Source organism: Bos grunniens, chromosome 22, assembly GCF_055505025.1.
Source record: "Bos grunniens cultivar Pamir isolate PY7600 chromosome 22, Bosgru_T2T1.0, whole genome shotgun sequence".
Taxonomy (NCBI): domain Eukaryota; kingdom Metazoa; phylum Chordata; class Mammalia; order Artiodactyla; family Bovidae; genus Bos; species Bos grunniens.
The window spans coordinates 26,096,316-26,116,712 of record NC_141186.1 but is presented as its reverse complement, the minus strand read 5'-3'; the positions used below and the strand labels follow the sequence as shown (position 1 = coordinate 26,116,712).

At 36.0% G+C, this 20,397-nt stretch overlaps 1 protein-coding gene across 11 annotated transcripts in view; it reads right to left on the bottom strand.

Annotated features, from left to right (window-relative positions):
* Nucleotides 1-20,397, bottom strand: part of LOC147348225 (uncharacterized) — a 247,260-nt gene that overhangs the window by 209,018 nt on the left and 17,845 nt on the right. For all 11 annotated transcript variants that reach the window (XR_015151953.1, XR_015151954.1, XR_015151948.1 and 8 more), the window contains exon 2: nt 4,751-4,844. Coding sequence is in view for 4 of the 11 variants with exons in the window: in XM_086368910.1 (XP_086225036.1) it covers nt 4,751-4,844 (94 nt within the window). In the remaining 7 variants the exon portion in view is untranslated. The remainder of the gene's footprint in view (nt 1-4,750; nt 4,845-20,397) is intronic.

Below are 20,397 nucleotides of genomic sequence, written 5' to 3'. Positions count from 1 at the left end.
TGCAAACCAAAGTATACATTAGTTACTTTAAAGGCACTCAGGGGGCAAACAAGTTTACATCCTTTCCATTTTCTCCTTTTGCTGTGGGAAAACGAAAAAAACCTGAGTATCTGGTACCACTGGCTACTCTCAGGCAGACATCTCTTATCTTTGCCGCGAAAGGGTATTGCTAGTTTTTCAAGAAGAATCATCAAGTCAGAAAAATACCATTCAGAAATATTCTGTACTTCTGTAAGTCATACAGAAAGAAAAATATCTAGGACATCCCTTATAGGGAGAGTCTAAAAATAAATGCTACAAATGAACTTATTTACAAAACAGAAAAAGACTCAGACTCAGAGAATGAATTTAAGGTTGTGAAGGAGGAAGGATTGGGGAATAGATAGGGAGTTTGGGATGGACATGTGCACACTGCTGTATTTAAAATGGATAACCAACAAGGACCTACTGTATAGCATAGGGAACTCTGCTCAATGTTATGTGGCAGCCTGGATGGGAGGGGAGCTTGGGGGAGAATGGATGCATGTATTTGTATGATTGAACTCCTTTGCTGTCTACCTGAGATTATAACAACATTGATAATCAGCTATACTTCAATGCAAAATAAAAAGTTAAAAACATAAAAATACAATGGAAAAAAAAAGAAATATCCTGTATTATTGGACCTTTGGGGAAAAGTACCAAGAAGAAGTGAATGATGTCAAATGGGTCTGGTTGCATCCTGACAGATATTATACACATACTCAACTTTCTTTTTATTCACTATCCTTTTTGGAAAATTAATTTTTATACCATCCTAGGACAGTAACTTATACTAGTGGACTGCATTGCCTATGGTAAATCTTTTTTCTCAAAAGAGGTGAAAATAGAGATCTTGTGCATGATGAAAAGCAGTACTGTTCAATCTCATTTCTTTCACCTTGATAGTAGTCATTTGCGGCTCAGTAAAGAACAGCATTCACAGAATGAATTTATGCTATTGATTTAGAAAGTGTATTTATCTGGTGCTTGTTTAGAGTTATTCAATAATCAGAAGCTTACAATGAACCCTCATAAACACACACAACCACCCTGAACACTGGCTGTTATTTCTGGATTGAACACTTATTATCTCTGTGATCTTGAACAACATATCCAACACATTGCAGAGCCTGCTTTTTTATTTGCAAAATGAAGTACTACATATATCCAATTCATAGGAATTTTGTTAAGATCAAAGAAATAATGAAATTGAAATGTTTAGCAAAGTTGCTGATGTAATGTCAATGGTTACTAAGGGCTACTGTTACTATTTCATACTTTCAATCATATCCAGTGCCTGGAACATATGAAAAATAATTAGACATAATCAATAACCTTTCTTTTCAATGATGATCACACACACAAAGATGAACACATAAAAATATATTCTGCTTGTGATGTTGAAACTGTTTGTGATTTGCTTCTTTCCCACACAGAACTCAGAACAACAGTCTTCTCGTAAAGGATCAATAAATATATGTTGAGAAAAATAATTTAAGTTCAAAGAACCTATTGGTTCTTTGTTTCTAAATAAAATGTGAGACTGAAGGATTTTTCAATATCTACATGTCTACAAGTCAGTCAGTGGATACAACACATTAGAAATTGAAGAATAAGAACTATAGGATCATCTCAACAGATGCAAAAAGCTTTTGAAAAAACTTAGCATCCATTTATTAAAAAAACTGTCCAGAAAGTGGACAAAGAGGGGACATACCTCAACATAATAAAGGCCAGATATGACAAATCCACAGCTAACATATTCAATGGTGAAAAGCTGAATGTGTTTCCTCTAAGAAACAAGACGAAGAGGTCAACTCTTGCTACTTGTTTTTCAACATAATATTGGAAGTCCTTGACAGCAATCAGACAAAAGGAGAATTCCAAATTATAAAGGACAGAGTAAAACTTAAACTGTTTGTAGATGATAAGATAATATACATAGAAAATCCTAAAGACGCCACCAAAAACTACTAGAACTCAATGAATTTGGTACACTTGCAGAATAGAGAAGTTATATATATATATATATATATATATATATATATATATATATATAAATCTGTTGAATTTCTACACAATAACCACCAACAATCAACTGTCAATAGGGAAATTAAGGAAACAACCTAATTTATAATCATACTGAAAAGGAAAAAAAATACCTATGAATTAAAGCTACCAAAGCGGATACAAGAACTGTACTTGGAAAACTTTATGACAGTAATGAAATAAATTCGGATGACACATAAACATATACTGGTATATCTATGGCTGATTCATGTTGATACTTGGCAGAAAACAACAAAATTCTGTAAAGCAATTATCCTTCAAATAAAAAAAAAAGGAAACATAAGACCGATTTCCTGAATTGGAAGTAATAGTACTGTTAAAATAATTATACTACTCAAGGCAATCCACAGATTCAATGCAATCCCTATTAAATATCAAAGGTATTTTTTCTCAGAAGTACAACACTTTAAAATTTTTGTGAAAATACAAAAGACCCTGAATTGTAAAAAAAAAAAAAAAAAATCTTGGGAAAGAACAGAGCTGGAGGAATCACATTCCTTGAATTCGGGCTATAATACAAAGCTACAGTAATCAACACTGTTTGGTACTGGCACAGAAACAGACACAGGGATCAGCGGAACAGAGTAGAGAGACCATAAATAAGCCACACGATTGTAATCAGTTAGTCCATGACAAAGCAGGCAGGAATATAAAATGGAGGAAATACAGTCTCTTCCGTAAGTGGTGCTGGGAAAACTGCACAACTACATGTGGAAGAAAGGAGTTAGAACATTTTCTCTCACCATATACAAAAGTAAACTCAAAACGGTTTAAAATCTAAAATCAAGCCTGGAGACCATAAAACTCCCAGAAGAAATGGCACTCTTTTAACATGAATCATAGTGATATTTTTGGATGTGTCTCCTAAAGCAAGTAAAAGTGAAAAACAAACAAAAACCCGAAATAAAAATAAGGACCTAATTAGACTGAAGAGCTTTTGCACAGAAAAGCAAATCTTCAACAAATAGACAACTTACTGAATGTGAGAATGTATCTGCTAATGATATGACCAAAAAGGTTAATATCCAGTATATATAAACAGCTTATAGAACTCCACATAAAAAACAAAACAAACCCATTTTAAATATGGCAAAAGACCTGAATAGACAATTTTTCAAAGAACATACTAATGGTCAACAGGCACATGAAAAGATGCTCAACAATGCTAATCATCAGAAAAATGCAAATATAGCCAGTATTTTATTATAACTATAAATGAAGTTTAACCTATAAAAATCGTGTATCACTGTGTTGTACACCTGTAACTTATATAGCATACAGCAACTATAACTCAACACAAATTTTATATAATGTAGTAAAATTCCCTTTAAATTTACCAGAAGAATTTTTACTTCAGCAAACCTTAGAGAGTTTAGTAGAAAGAGTTAATTTGTTGCAGTAAAAGAAATAATTGAGACATCTGTATAACCAGAGTTTGGTTTGCAAAGTCAATAGTAATATTTCACCTAGAATTTCTTGTAAACCTTCAGTTCAGTTCTAATACAAAGTAGTTGATTAAATATATACTTCAATTCATTGTAATTAAATGATATATAAATACCAATTTTCCCTTAAAGTTATAAACAGTCATGTAGCACGATATGCAACACTAATTCTGAAAGAAAGTATCTTATGACTTCCAGATTCAAAACAATAGAGTGCCACCAACTGCATTAGCTGTTGTGCCAGAATATTTTTGGGTTTAACAGTAACAAGTACAAAGCAATCTGAATTTTCAATAAAATATCAATAGATATTGTCAATAGAGTATACATCTTAAAATCTTCAAAACCAATTGACAGTTTCTGATAATAATGTTACATCCCAATATTGACAAATGTCATAATAATAAAGCTACAAGGTAGCTTTCTCAATCTCTAGAATTCATTTATTTTAGGAATCATACTTTTCCTGAAAATAAATCCTGTTAACATAAAACTATCTAAATACCACCTGTAATTGAGTATTATCGCTTTAAAAGGTATTTTCAAATATCACTTTCATTAATGTTTGGATTTAGAGCCAATCTCATTTGATTACCAACTCCTGTGATTTAGCATAGTAGATTAGTTATGAATATCTGTGACAGGAAACAAATAATGCAGTATAAGTGGAAAATATAACATTTTTTTTGTCAAGGTTAGGGCTGTTCTGTTCCATAAAGTCAGTTCAATGGCTCAGTCGTGTCCATGGTGTCCATGTGTGCCCATGGACTGCAGTACGCCAGGCTTCCCCATCCATGTCAAAACAACACAAAAAACCATCATATAATCCAGTGCTTCTTGAACTGTAATGTGCACTAGGTTACTCAGGTGTTTTGTTAAAATACAAATTTACACTTGACTGTTAAAGCTAGGGCTTGAGATCATATACTTCAACAAATCCCCAGATGATGCAAATACTACTGATCTCTGGATCATACCTCTAGTAGCAGGGATCTAAAAGATCCCATATAAGTAATTGAATTTTAAAATGCAGCAAGTTTATGTTTTGTAAATGCAAGTACTGGTGCTTAAAAGCTCAGGAAAAAATTTCCTATGACATCAAATTCAGAATATAAGATTTATAGTACACAGCAACTTGATTTGCTTATTTAATTGTTAATCCACAACATACTGTTGATTATATATTATGTGCCTGGAGTGTTAACAACTCTTACCTTCCTCTCCTGCCCGTTGGGACACTCTTGAGAGAATGGGACAATGTCAAGAAGCCAAACCTTCTTCTGGATAGCAGACTCAGGAGCTGTTTGCCTTAAGGATGGAGGCAGAAAAAAGCACAAGTTTCACTCACAAGGTAAAGTTTTATAAAGATTTTTGTAGATGAGTACAAATTATTATTTTAATATCACTGCCAATTTCCTCCCAAATCTGTCTTTTATCACCATACCACATCCCATGAGAGAAAAAAGAAAAAAAAAAAAAAACTTTGGCTTTTAGTTTCTTCTTCATTCCAAGTAGTACAATAATCCTTCAAATTGATGATATATATTCTAAATGTTGCCAAGCCTTTCAGCTCCTATGATAAATGGAGAGAGTGGCATGGAAACATATATAATACCATATGTAAAATAGATAGGTATTGGAAATTTTCTGTATGACTCAGGGAACTCAAATAGGACTCTTTGATAACCTAGAGAGGGTGGGATGGGGTTGGAGGTGAGAGATGGGAGGGAGGTTCAAGAAGGAGGGGACATATGTGTACTTATGGCTGATTCATGTTGATGTATGGCAGAAAGCAACACAGCATTGTAAAGCAATTATCCTTCAATTAAAAACAAATAAATTAAAAAAATTACTTTACATATACTTTGAACATTGGGTATACAAGTGTGTGTGTGTGTGTGTGAGCATATACATATCTCTATCTATAGGGGGGAAAGTGTAATTTATAGAACAGAAAAGTAAGTCTTTTCTGTTTTCTAAGGAAAGGACATCCATTTTCCTAAAGATTCCTGTGGTTGCAAAAAATGAAAACTTGCCTGAATTTAATTTAAGCAAGAAAGATACTGGGATGAATCAAGAATGAACTAGAGTAAGGGATGGGAGTGCTATAAAGAATCATGAAAATAATCTTTGTGTATTTAAAATTTTTTTTTCTGTACATGTGATTTATTCTTTTGTCTTGCTGAATAGTAGCTTTCTTTGTCACCTAGTTGACAAGAGTAGCAAGTAGCCAATGCTTTGAGCTGCTACATGTTTATCTGACTTCTTCAAGAAAGCATCAGGGGAGGTGAGCCTCTTTATCACAATTCTCAATTGAAGGAAGGGATCTTGACTGTAAGCAGGGATACATTTGTCCATTTCTAAATCAACTAACTGGTTAGGCAGTTTGGTCACATCTGTCCTCAGCTGCCCAATGATGTCATATGGGTGGGGACAGGCTGGATACACTCAGAAACAATCAAAAGAAAAGTGCTCTGCTACAAGTGGTGGATATTGTGAGGTTCACTCCCCAGAATCCTTTTCAAACATTTCACCATTTGTAGTAGGCATATCATTTATGTGGGATTGACCTCAGATCCAAAAGGGCTATGATATGCTTAAACCAATCAACACAGCTTTATTGCCCTTGCCAATTACTGGTTCAAGAATAAGAGTCAATAAATTCAGAGGAGAGGTTTTCTGGGAATGACTCAACAGGTGCTACCTCATTCTTAAGTCAATAGAAATTCAGTTCACTAGGTCAAAGGGAAAAGAGCTGGTACAACAGAGGTCATTTCCCTTAAAATGTCTTCACCAATATTGAATACAAACTATCTGAATTTTCTCTTACTAACCTGATAGTTTAACTCATTATGCTTTATATATTTTCATATATTAATATATGATTGTGCTTGTGCTTAGTCACTCGGTCCGGTCCGACTCTTTGTGACCCTTTGGACTATAGCCCCCCCGGCTCCTCTGTTCATGGAATTTTCCAGGAAAGAATACTGGAGTGGGTTGCCATTTCCTTTTCCAGGTGATCTTCCTGACCCAGGGATCATGCATCTCCTGTGTCTCCTGCATTGCAGGCAAATTCTTTAGCTACTGAGCTACTGGGGAAGCCCTAATATATGATTACCGGGCAATTAATTAAAGCAATTTATACAGGGCACCCATGATAGCTTAAGTTGGAGACTTCAATCTGAGGCAAGTCTTCTTGTTTATATTTATCAGAGGGCATGAATTAGTCTCAGAGGCATGCTGACTGGAATTGTCCACAGAAGTAAGTGTGGTCACAGAAGATAAACAGAAAATAAGTTTCTTCAGCTTCTAACATGTAACAGCCAAAAAAAAAAAAAGTGAAAATTTTAGCCCACGTATGTGTTACCTTAAAGAGAAATCGATGGTTTGATCAAATAGTCTACTGTCTCACCCTTCACACTGACTTATGCTTTTGCCTTGAGAGAACAAATTTCAATTGCCTTGTTCATAAATGTAAAAGTAGTTTGTATGTCCAGTGGTCAACACACATAGGCTGTACTAATGTATTAGGTAAAAATGACTAGGGACAAAGATTCTAAATAGTGTATATTATCTGAGAGTACATTTTAGTTTCCATTTTTTTTTTAAACTTGAAGTTAGCTCCTGAATATCTAGACAGCTTTAACATAGCATATTTTCAAAAATTCAAAATTTAAAATAATTTGTAATATGTTTTAATATTTTAGCTTCTTACTGTAATAATTGAGCCAAAATAATTGGTTTTATGACAACACTTATTTGACACCCTTTTTATTATGACAGTAAATAAGAAAAACAGCCAGTGTGTTTCATACATTTACTATATGCTGTATTATGAGCTATTCACCTATTTTATCTCACTCTAATACATCAAAGGAATTGAAACAGAAACTTTAAAATCACATATTAAAGCAAAGGTCAGCGAAAAAGGTACACTGGTGGCAAGTAATCATATGAAAAGATGTTTCGTATCCTACGCAGCTGACACCACCCTTGTGGCAGAAAGCAAAGAAGAACTAAAGAGCCTCTTGATGAAAGTGAAAGAGGAGAGTGAAAACGCTGCCTTAAAACTCAACATTCAGAAAACGAAGATCATGGCATCCGGTCCCATCACTTCATGAAAAATAGATGGAGAAACAATGGAAACAGTGAGGGACTTTGTTTTTTTGAGCTCCAAAATCACTGCAGATGGTGACGGCAGCCATGAAATTAAAAGGCACTTGCTCCCTGGAAGAAAAGCTATGGCCAACCTAGACAGCAGATTGAAAAGCAGAGACATTACTTTGCCGACAAAGGTCTGACTATTAACTGCAGTTTACAGTACTTTTATTCATAACTGCCCAAACTTGAAAGCAACCAAGATGCAATTTCAGCAGGTGAATAAAACATGGTATATCCACATAAAACATGGTATATCCACACAATGAAATATTATTCAGCACTAAAATTAAAAAGAAGAGCTGTTAAACAAAGAAAATGTTACTGGTTTCTGTGTTTATATTTCCTGTTCTTTTCACCTTGCAAAGACTTATGGAGAGATGAAGGGGGAAATTCTAACTTTCTAAGGCTATCTTCAAATTATTTTCACTTTAAATGAATCAGTCTAGCTTTTGTCAGGAACATATTCCAAATTGCAAAAGATTGGAACAAGCCTAAATGCACATGAATACAGAATGGTTAAATAAATTATGATACATTCACACAATAAAACATCATAGCCATTAAAAATAATTAGGTCGGTTTCTATGTAATGATATGGAACTATTCCAAGAGTTACTGCGTGAGAATGTCAAGGTGTGAAACCACATGTATGACATTACTGATACAATTTGTGTGGGGGAAAAAAACATCTATACATATTTTTATAAATGCATAAACTGTCTGGAATACATACAAAAACTAGTAAATGTACTATTTTCTACAAAAGATACTGGAAGGTGATAGGACAATGTCACTGAGCAATACATTCAAGGTAGGCATTGAACATATCCTTCTGCATGTTTTGAATGTTGGGCATGTGTCACTTATTCAGAAATGCAAGTGAAATATTTTTTTAAAACATATATTTTTCCCCAAAAAAGGAAAGATTAGGCCATGAAAAAACATGGCACATAACAAAGGCAAAGAGTCAATCTGAAAAGCCTATATAGTGTATGATTTCAACTACGTAACACTCTGGAAAAACAAAACTATGAAGAAAATAAAGAGCTGAAGTTATCAGGGTAGAGGTGGGGAAAGGATGAATAGGCAGAGTATGAATGATTTTTTAGGGAGGTGAAAATACTCTGATATTATAGTGAAGGATATACGTCATAAGACGTACAGTGCTGGGAGTAATGCACACATGAATGCTGAGGCGCTTCAGTCGTGTCTGACTCTTTGCCACCCGATGGACTATAGCCCACCAGGCTCCTCCATCCATGGGATTTTCCGGGCAAGAGTACTAGAGTGGGTTGCCGTGCCCTTCTCCAGGGGATCTTCCCGACCCAGGTATCAAACCCGCATCTCTTATGTCTCCTGCATTGGCAGGGGTTTCTTTACCACTAGTGCCACCTGGGAAGCCCCTTCCAAGTAGGTATACCCTCAGAATTTATCACCATTAATTTTCTTTACAAGGATGACAACTCCCAGTAAGAATCAAAAGAAAATAGATGATAGCAGCCATCTGGAGGAGCAGTCTTCTCCCCAGGATATTGCTGATGAGGCTAAACTGTCCCCCACGTCTCAAGGAGACTAACATTTAGGTAACATAAAATAATCTCAGTCCTGTCTATTTTTACATAGTTAAGACAATGTCACAGCTCAAGGGACATAGTCCCCAAGTGGTCGTGGAGGAATAGAAATATTTCCCAAGACTGTAATGTGTATGTAAAAGGACTTTATCTATGAATAAGTGTATGCTTATAATTGAAGAGAAAAAGTTTTGTGAGGAAAACAACCAAATTGCACTGTAGAAGGGTGCTGAAAAGTAAACCCAAGGTAAACAATGGACTTTGAGTGACAGCGCTGTGTCAATGTAGTGAAAGTGTTAGTTGTTCAGTCATGTCCAGCTCTTTGCAACCTCATGCCAGGCTCCTTGGTCTATGGAATTCTCCAGGCAAGAATACTGGTGTGGGTTGCCATGCCTTCCTCCAGGGAATCTTCCCAACCCAGGGATTGAACCCGGGTCTCCTGCACTGCAGGCAGATTCTTTACCATCTGAGCCACCAGGGAAGCCCTGTATCAATGTAATTTCTTGGTTTAAAAAAAAAAGTATCATTCTGGTGAGTGATATTGACAGTGGGTGGTGTGAAGAATCTATGCTTGTTTAGGGGATGGGTACATGTGGGGTATCTTTCTTCCTCTCAATTTTGTTTGGCTAAAATAACTTAAAATAAATTATTTTTAAAAAAATAGAAGATAAGCTATTGATGAAGGTCTCAGTTTGTTCACAATGGTGCCAGAACACGAAGGAGGCTTTAAAATCAAAGCACCATACCTGTAACACTATGCTCCCTCTTTGGAAACAAAGTCCATATGTTTAACCTTCTTATGTAAAGAACAGCCTTTCAGAAAACACACTCTGCGCTTAACAGCAACGCTGGAGAGAAAACAGCCAGAAAATATATTTATGTATGTTAAGTATTTATTTTATCTCTAGCAAAGTTTGACTACTGATGTAGAAAAGATGAGAGAAATGAATTGTGCAGAGAGGAAGTCCAACATCACCGTCTATGAGTCCCTATTAATTCCCACTTAAGAACAGAACTCACTCTTCTTACTATAGCAACTCCAGTCCATTACTTCCCACAGAGAAAGGCAGGCGAATTTCTGATAAATCTCAGCTATTTTTTTACATTTTTTCCCCAAAAGATCGAAAGTATTCATCTCCTTACTAAATTATCCAAAACTTTCCAACAAGATACTTCATTGGCAAAAATATTTTTCTAGAAAGTTCAGTTTTTCCACTTCATTTGTATATAGCTCAGATGTCGTAAGCCATTATACATTTTACTGCAAAATTTCTTAATGATAGAACACTTCTACAAGATAGCTGGAAATTTACCGAGTTTTGCACATGAGCTTTAAATATAATCAAACAGTGTATAAATTTAATACACATAAGCATACCGACTTTTGAGATTACAAGTTTATTGATCTTTAGCTCATAACTGAATCTAAGTCCAGAGTTTACAGAAGTAAGAAACTCAGGAATGGGTATTTTTTTTTAAAAGAAACACAGCACCTAACATCAAAGCCAATAAACTCTAGAGCTAGAAGATCAAAATTTTTTCATTTTTGAAGTTCTTTGTGACATATGTAAAAATCAGAAATGGTTTATCACATGAATTACCACATGTCCCTACTAAAAGACAGTTTTACATAAGTAAAACTGTTTTTACATGAGGTAGAAGAGTAGATTCATATATGAAAACAATGAACCACAAACATGGTTCAAATGTTTGAAGGGTAAATATTGGTGATTTTAAAAAGTTACTTATGATTCACATTTACTATGAAAAATTTGACAAAATTATTGGTTTGGTATGCACAGGCTTTCAATATGAAATCTGTTTTGAAGCTAGACATTAAATGAATATTGAAAGTACTTTTAAAAGCAATCCTTTATTTGAAAATACAATATAAGGATGGAGATACTTATGCATGCCTAAGAGCCCATATGGAGACCATGATGCATATGTCACAGGCAGTTAAAATATCATTTAGGCCAGTTCATTTGAGTCTTTTTGTAGATATTCTTAGTGCTCTCAGACCTTTCATGTATTTTAACTGATGCATTAAGTCATTCAATCATTCATTCACCAAATATGTAGAGTGTGTTATGTGCCAGGATCTTTGGCAGAATAGAGAAAAAGCTGTCAAAACGATGAAGTCTTGACTTCACCCATCGCAGAATCTGGAAGGAAGACAGACAAGCAAGCAACCTCCAGAAAGCCTCTGAAGTGCTCCTCTAGGGGCTAGAAGAAAGCCTTAAGGAGAGCAAAGCAATCTGGCATCCCAGAGCAGGACCAACACATGTGGGCTTCAGAAATGCGTGACGGGGAGATATCCTGAAGCTGAAACCCGAAGGCAAAAATAAAAGTTGCAGGATGGCAAAAGCATGAGGGGGGAGGGGGACACAGATAAAACCATTTCATTTTCACAGGCTTGGTGAGACTTAAGATGAACCTGAAGAGAAAAGCAACTGATCTCCCATTTCATGCCCTAAAGGCTGAAATGTCATTCTTCCCAAAGGGAGGCTCTCCTGTCATCACCTGGAAATTACTTATAACTTTTGAAAAAAGAGCCCTGGATTCTTATTTTTGCACTGGGTCTCACAAATGATGTGGTCAGTCAGGAGACAGAGGATGGCTACATAATGATGAAAAGGATAAATCTAGATTGTATCAAAGACATAAAAAGCTGTACGAGGAAAAATAGGGAACCAGGGTTTTTCTCCAACCTCAGTCTTTCACTTCACATGTGGAATTTTCTGCATCTATGAGTTTCCTAAACATTCTTACTGAACATAAAACTTTTTTCTCCAGGTTAACCTAGAAAAGTAACTTGGGGTATTTAATTATCTATATAAAATAAGACATTTCACAGGAGAGACCAATATGTGGCCCTAAGACCATCCAAAGGAGGCCACTGGGACCCTGGTTTCTGTAAGTCACATGATTACATGTTCTCCCACATACATAACAACAGAGAAAGTCTTGATATTTGCTTTTCCAGAATTGTCTTAGATATAGTCTGGCTTTCCACTAGAAACAATAATACCAAAACATACACACCTACACAAACACTTCCATAAAATTTGACTCTACATCTCAGATTTCCTGCAACCAAGATGAACATGAAGCTTTGGCAGATCCCAATTCATCCTGTTCCTTTACACAGAGAGGCAGTAGAACCAACTGCGCTGGGCCTCAATCTCACAAGCACCCCACGCTTGATTTAAGACTCTACTGTCACCATCCGGAAATTACTTATAACTTTTGAAAAAGAAGCCCTGGATTTTTATTTTGCACTGGGTCTCACAAATGATGTGGTCAGTTACGAGGCAGAAGACGGGTAGAGAATGATGAAAGGGATAAATCTAGGCTGTATCAGAGACATAAAAAGCTATGCGAGGAAAAATAGAGAGCCAGGCTTTTTTCCAATCTCAGCCTTTCGCTTAACATGTAGACTTTTCTGCATTTGTGACTTTCCTAAATATTCTTACTGAACATAAACTATTTTTTTTTCTAAATTTACTTAAACACTGATTTGATCTTACCCTTAAGCAATCATATTACAATATCATCAGTTTCATGACTCAGCCACGCTTTTTCTAATTTATTTATTTATTTAAATGAATAACTTTAGAAACAAATGTCTATGGCATACCATCTAAAATCATTCTGAATACTGCCAGGACTAGGCTTACTATGCTTTGGGAAAACACTGAGACATATAAGGAAAGGAATATGTATTTGAAGCTTTCTCTGTCAAGGTAACTATCAAATCCATTAATGAGGATTTGCTCCATGGAGGATGGAGCAAAGTATTATGTCTCCTTGAAGTGTCCTCTGCATGTTTCATCATCAAGCCCCTATAACTTTCTGTCCTGTCCTTACCTAACTATGCTTTCTAACCTGTGTGCATTCCTCCAGGTAACAGAGGCCGTTGTAATGACACACTCAAGATCCCACTCTATTGATCACATGAGTCTTAGCTAAAGAGTTCAAAACATGCATGCCCCACTCCACCGGACAATGCGCGCGCGTGTGTGTGTGTGTGTGTGTGTTCAGTTGCTTTAGTCATGTCCGACTCTTTGCAACCCCATGGACTACAGCCTGCTAGGCTCTTCTGTCTGTGGAATTGTCCAGGTAAGAATACTGGAGTGGGTTGCTGTTTCCTACTGGACAATACATCATCCCAGATCTAGGTCTGGAAATTTAAATATTTTTACTATATTACTCTGTAAAAAATACCAACCAGATATCATGTAACTGGCTAAATGTAAGCCACTCTCTCTCTCGTTGATATATTTATTCCTTTCTTTTTCATGTCACTCAAAATTTCTTTCCCAGCTAAAAGGATGTCTCATGCTTTCTCATGTCGCCTACTCTAATCTCCTACAAGATCTCTGCCTCCACACAGTAGAGACCCCAACTGGTTTAAAATTCTTTAGTTCTTATACATTTTTAACAATTTAAATATATTTTCCTACAACCTTACCACCTTTGTTTAGTTATAAGACTTTTGATGTTTAGAATCTGACATTATCTTTTTCCTAAAGATGGCAAGAAATATATAGTTATTTATACAGATATCTATATATATTTATACATATATTTCATATTTCCTTTGTCTCAGCTTTCTTATTAAAATTGGGTTTGGGTACATAAACACAAATAGATTTTGAATTACCTTTTTTCCAAAAATAAACCCAATTATTATATCTTATCATCATTTATATAAATCAAGTTTAATTCGTTATTATAAGTTGCTCCAGTAGCAAACCACCAGTTCTAAACTTATCAAAAATAATACTAAATTAAAATATCCATCATAATGACATTTTAAAATGTTGTAATATATGTTATAAACTCTTGAATCATTCCTTCAAAAATACTTTTAAAATTCTTAAGAGTTTTTAAACAAAGTAGAAATATATCTAAATTAAAAAAGAAATTTAGAAATATATATCAGTTGATAGATGTCTTCCTCTTGCAAGGCTGTATTTTCTTTTGTCAAACAAGTGATGAGAGCTCTATAAGCAGTTGCAATTTTTATTTGATTATAAAATGACTGTTTATGGGCTTATTCACTGAGAAGTTATTTTAAGGCCAAAATTAATAATACATGAACTGGTTTCAAAACTATTATTGAATTTGTGACTGTTCTTTACATCCATTTTCCAGATAAGTATTTGGATTGATTCCCCACCATACCTTAGTCCACTCCAACTTGTCACAATACCAAGATATTTTTGAGTTATGTAGATATAATTACATGTTCTAATTAATTAGAACAAACTGTGGCAGACAAGATCTGAAAATATTTTGAAATAGGCTGTAAAGTTGGAAAACGAAATAACACGGCATTCTCTATCTCTACCTCTACCTTGTTTAGAAGAGAGAGAATAGAGAATAAATGAAGAATATGCTTCATAATCACTGTTTGGCTATTTTCTTTTACCCTGATAGTTTTTAGTTAGATGATACTTGGTTTTTCTTAATAGCAGAAAGTGACATTTATCTCAATGAATACATGAGTTTTCTAACTCTTTCATATTCTAGACAAGTGAAAAGAACCAACTGTTAAAAAAATCAGAGTCTAACTCTAGAACCTCAGAACTTAAGGACTTGCTTGTTTTACCTCTAAGAGAAATATTTCTTCCATTTGGCTCCCTTAGAGGTTTTGTTTGGTTGGTACTTTTCATTTTCTTTTTTTAGGTACTTATTTTCACTAACCTTATCATGAAAATATCTGGTAGAAATTAAAAATAGGTGGGGCTAAAGCTGAATTTTGTGATAAATATAAATCCAGTTCCAAGATTAGTCAGCACATCTGAGACCTAATAAAACGTTGAAAGACTGTTTAAAATTTCATATGACACATACATATTTAAGAACAGATTTTGAAATATCAGTATTAAAGATCATTTTAGAATACATTATCACTCTATAAAAAACAGTTGTTAAGACATCCATAAATAGGACTATGCTAAATAATAAGACATTTCTAGCCCATGTACAGAACACTAATTCCAGATGTTTGTTATAGAAACTTATTCTCTTGAAACACCTACCCAAATAATTTTTCCATCCTCTACTGTCTCAAGGACATAGTTGTGGAAGTTACAAAAAGTCTCCCAAGTTGTACTATTCTGCAATTGTACATGATTGGCTCCTACAAAGTAGGAAGGCACTGGCTTCATTGATTTGGCCCTGACTTTCCTCTGAGTTGTCTGTATTGAAAGATGTTTTTTTTTTTCACCAGGGTTCAGAAGGCCCTCAAGCCTTTTGACTTCTAACCATGTCATCTTTTCCTCCACTCAAATGAAAAATGTATTTTTTTAAGACCTGAAATGAATTTTTTCCCCCAGCCAAACTTTCAGTTCCTTGGAATGAGTTTTTGACAGCTAACCTTATTTTACCAAGTAATACATCATCAGAGCAACACAGAGCTGATAGTATATCATGCTGGTCTAGATGAAGTATTACATCTGAACATCATAAGAACCACGTCACTCAAGTGATGCATTCTCACTCCACTGTCACCTGGCCTGCAGAAACCTAGACAACTGACTTATACCTTTCAAGGTTTATTTAAAGGGATATTACTTATTTAGCAAATTCTGTCCAGTGCTACAAGATCATCCATTTCCACTCTACCTGGAGAAAGAGGTAGTTACTAAGGTCGTTTAGGGCTTAAAAAAAGTTGGAAAATGGAGCCAAATCAAAGGGAATGACTTTCCTTCCCTACTTAAAAATGGGAATCCAGCTGTTATTTTTCAATCTCTTTCTAAAACACTGTGGTGAGAGAAAATTACAACCCTTCACCAGAGCCAGGGGTGCAGGAGATGAAGTTCATTTCTGCGGCTTGCTCACTCTTCCTTTCTGCACAACTTCCTCCTTGGGTGTCAGCTCTCCCATTGGAATTTCTTAGCTACTCACAGCTCCTTGCTGTGATAACCTTTGGTACAAAGATGCCCATAGGCTCAAATTTCTAGAATACAAAGAGACCCTAAAACCCTGGCAATGCCACTCACTAGCTTTGCAATCTTGAGGAACTATTCTTTATTTCTCAGTCAGTGCAAAATGGAAATATGATTACTCACTATCTAGGATTGTTATGAGTTCAATGAGATAATACATGTAAAGTCTGGAAATAGTGCTTGGCATAGAGCAACCAAGTAATTAAGACTAGCTCTTACCATTTTTACCCTTTTTTTTTTAAGCCTAATTATTTTACCTGCTTCTGATAATTATCTCTTCACTTATTATGTAGCACTCTGACTTGGAGCCCGTCTCATCTGTAATATTACTTCCTTAGGGGGTCTCTTCCTAATCACCTCCCTCTGTTTTATGTTTTCATAGCACCAGATCCTTTTTCTTAGTAGTACTCATTGCAAGTATATTTAGTTCATTGTTAAATATCTGTCTCACCCCGTGAACAATTAAAACCAGCAGCAAATTCTTTGTTACTCCTCCTATTGGGAGTTGCAAGAAAATTTCATACCCTATAAACCGATGACTGCCTTAGCGATTTGAATTGCCAACAGAATTTAGTAGAGTTACCCTCTGTGACTTGTGAAGCTAGCTAGGAAGATGCTTAGCAGCCTATATCTTGTGCTACAACACCGAGGAAAGCCAGCCCCCATGTAAAATGTCCACCTACCCTCAGACACCTATGCTGTGTGGACCCCAAGCAGCCCCTGGGAAGGCCACAAATGGAGGGACCAGGACCTTTGCTGTGGCAGCCACCGTCAAATGGACAGGGAGCATCTGGAAACAGGATCTCCCAGGTACAGTAGCTGTGCAAGTTGATGCCACATGGAAAACACTGCCTCTATTCAAACTGCTGATTGTGAGTGAAGAAAACGATGTTGGTTGTAAGCCAGCAAGTTTTGACATGGTTTGTCACCCAGCAATAGATAACCATAAAACCCTCCTACACCTTGGGTTGCAGTGGGAGAGAAACTATTTCTCCTTGTTCATGGCTATATCATCAGTTCCTCACAGGCTGCCTGGCCTATCCTAGGACTTCAAGAAACATTTATTGAATAAACCAAAAAATGAATTGGAAACATCAAAGTACTGAAGAGACGGGTGACTGGAAGTGATAATTCAATCTTGGTTATCTTATTGGGCTTCCCAGATAATTCAGCCCTAGAGAGCCAATGCAGGAGATGTGGGTTTGATCCCTGGGTCTGGAAGATCCCATGGATGGGAAATAGCAACCCACTTCAGTATTCTTGCCTAGATGATCCCATGGACAGAGGAGCCTGATGGTTTACAGTCCATGGAATTGCAAAGAGTAAATTAGTTCATTTTCCCTTTCAAATAATGAACTCTTTAGCTAAATAAAATACAACACATCACAGGGCATTTCCATTTGATTCAGCAACAGTAACTGAGCCCAAGCTCTGCTCTGGTTGCTGGAGTTACAGCCATCAACTTTCCTAAGTCACAGCTGAATCTTGTATTTCTCCAACTGTGGTCTATGAACCTTAGTCAGAATTACCAGGAGATGCTCATTAAAATTTTGGATTCCTGAGTGCCACCTCAGATCTACTGAATCAGGATCGTGAGAAATCAGGTGGCACAATTTGCAATTTTTAACAAGCCTCCCAGTGATTCTTGTGCACTGTGAAGTGTGAAGCTAGGCTGCAATCAGATTGAGTTTCTCAAACTTGTAATTACTAGGATGCTTCATAAGAGCAAAACATAATAGATTTCAGACCTCTCTAAACCCACTAGTTATAATCCCTGGGGACCAGTCCTGGGAATTTTTTTTCTTTTGTGATTCTTATGAAAAAAGTTTAGAGATCAGTATTTTTGTTTATTTTGCCTGAAGAGGAAGTAGACACAAGATGCTTTTGTATTCCTGGTGCCTAGTTGTTGCATCACCTAGCTAGTAAGTCAGGCAAGGCACCAGCCTTCTGCTCCCTAGCACAATGCTTTTGGTTTTTCAGAGGTATAGCATTTCCTATGTAGGATGTATTTTATTCTTGCCAAGGAAAATTAGACTTTCTTATACTATGCCAGAGCCATAAGATAAACAAAACAATTATATAAAATCTCCTCAAAGAATACTATCTATTTATCTCCTATTTCACTTATAGTCTTCAAAGTATATTTAGAATAATCTTTCATCATATACATTCATTGCCTAGAAATGTCTGGTATCACTTAGCCGGGTAGAAATGACTGAGGAAGGAAGGAAGGGAGACTTTGATTCAACCTGATGTTAGTACAGATGTTGGTTAACTATTACTAAATTAGAAATAAGCAAGGTGGTATAATAGGAACTGTGCAGCTATTCTGTGAACTAACTCTCTAAAGCAATGGTCATACATTTCTCCCTCTCTCTCTCTTTTGCAAGCACAGATTTAGACAGCATGTATGTGTATGTTTCTAAAGAGGCAAAAGGAAGTGGGGGTATGAGACACTCAAAAAGCTAAAGACAGTCATGAAAATGTAGCAAAGATAAAGCAAAGTTTGAATCCTGTCTACAAGGATTTTTTTTTCATTACTAATTGCATTTTCTCATTATCACAAATAAATATTCCTTTATCATATGTTTTAGAGAATGTACTATGTAAAATAGACTGTTTTAAGAGGAATATAAAGTCAAAGCATGTTCACTCCTTTCTAAAAGCTGGTCAAGTAGGGGGCAGAGAGGGCTCATGTACAAATGATTACACACCAAGTGAAAATGTGCCCACCATTTGCCCAAGGAAGGTCAAAATCAAGTTTTGGGATATTTGTTTGATGCTAGTTTGACTGTGGCAGGTAAAAGCTGGGCAGCCTTTAGAAGCTATGACATTTGAACTAAGCCACGAAAGATTTCAACAGAAGGAGTGAGAAGAACATTCTAAGCACAGAGAATATGAGCCAAAGAGGTGGAAAGAGAAGGGCATTTTGAGGACATTTTTGCATAATCACAGTATATATGAAGAATAAGGGATATTACTCGGAATGGCAGAGACCATGGATGAACTTTAATGCTAGGTCAAGACATATGAAAATATTATTAGCATGTAAAAATTGCTTTTGATAATTAACAACATGATGTAACATTAAGGAATAATATTACCAAGAATGAATCCTACCACCTTTGACTGAACTGAGTCCCCTTGATAAAGGTGAAAAAAAAAAAGGGACAGTGAAAATCTCTCAGTCCTGTCCGACTCTTTTTGACCTCATGGACTGTAGCTCACCAGGCTCCTCTGTCATTTCCCAGGCAAGAATACTAGAATGGGTAGCCATTCTCTTCTCTAGGGGATCTTCCTGACCCATGGATCAAATCTGAGTTTCTTGCATTGCAGGTAGATTCTTTACCATCTGAGCCACCATGGAAGCCCTTGATACAGCCTCAATTTCCAATCTCATTGCAGAACTTTAAATAATGGGGTTTTGAATAGATTCTGCATGTATCTTGATTTTGTTAGTTTCAAAAGATAAAATAAATATATGCTTTTCAACCTCAGGCTTGCAGTTAAATCCTTGGCAAACAGCCCTTCTTTGCTCTGTGCCTTATCAAAACACTGTATCATTTAAATGGTACCTAAATTCTCCTTCCGCGGGTCCCGACTGGAACCATCTCACTTCCTCAGTGTGGTAAGTGCCCCCATGATTCCTCAGGTATGCAGACTCCCTGATGCAAGACAGTACGCTGAACTTCACTGAGCTACTTGGTGGTTCAGGCTTGCATTTGGTGCAAAGTCAGTTCAGTTGTGTCCGACTCTTTGCAACCTGATGGACCATAGCCTGCAAGTCTCCTCTGTCTATGGGATTCTCTAGGCAAGAGCACTGGAATTGGTTGTCATTTCCTTTACCAGGGGATCTTCCCAACCCAGGGATCAAACTTGCATCTCTTAAGTCTCCTGCATTGACGGGTGGGTTCTTTACCACTAGAGCCACCTGGGAAGTCTTTACCAAGTAGGCTTGATTCCTATAGACTGGCATTGTCCAGTACAACTATAATGCAAGGCACATATGTAAATTTAAATTCCCTGATAGTCACGTTTTAAGTAGTAAAAATAAACAGATGATTTAATAACATATTTTACCTATCATTGTTTCAACATTTAATTAGCACACGAATTGCTGAGATTATACAGTATATTTTTAGAAATATGTCTTCCAAACCTGCTGTGTAT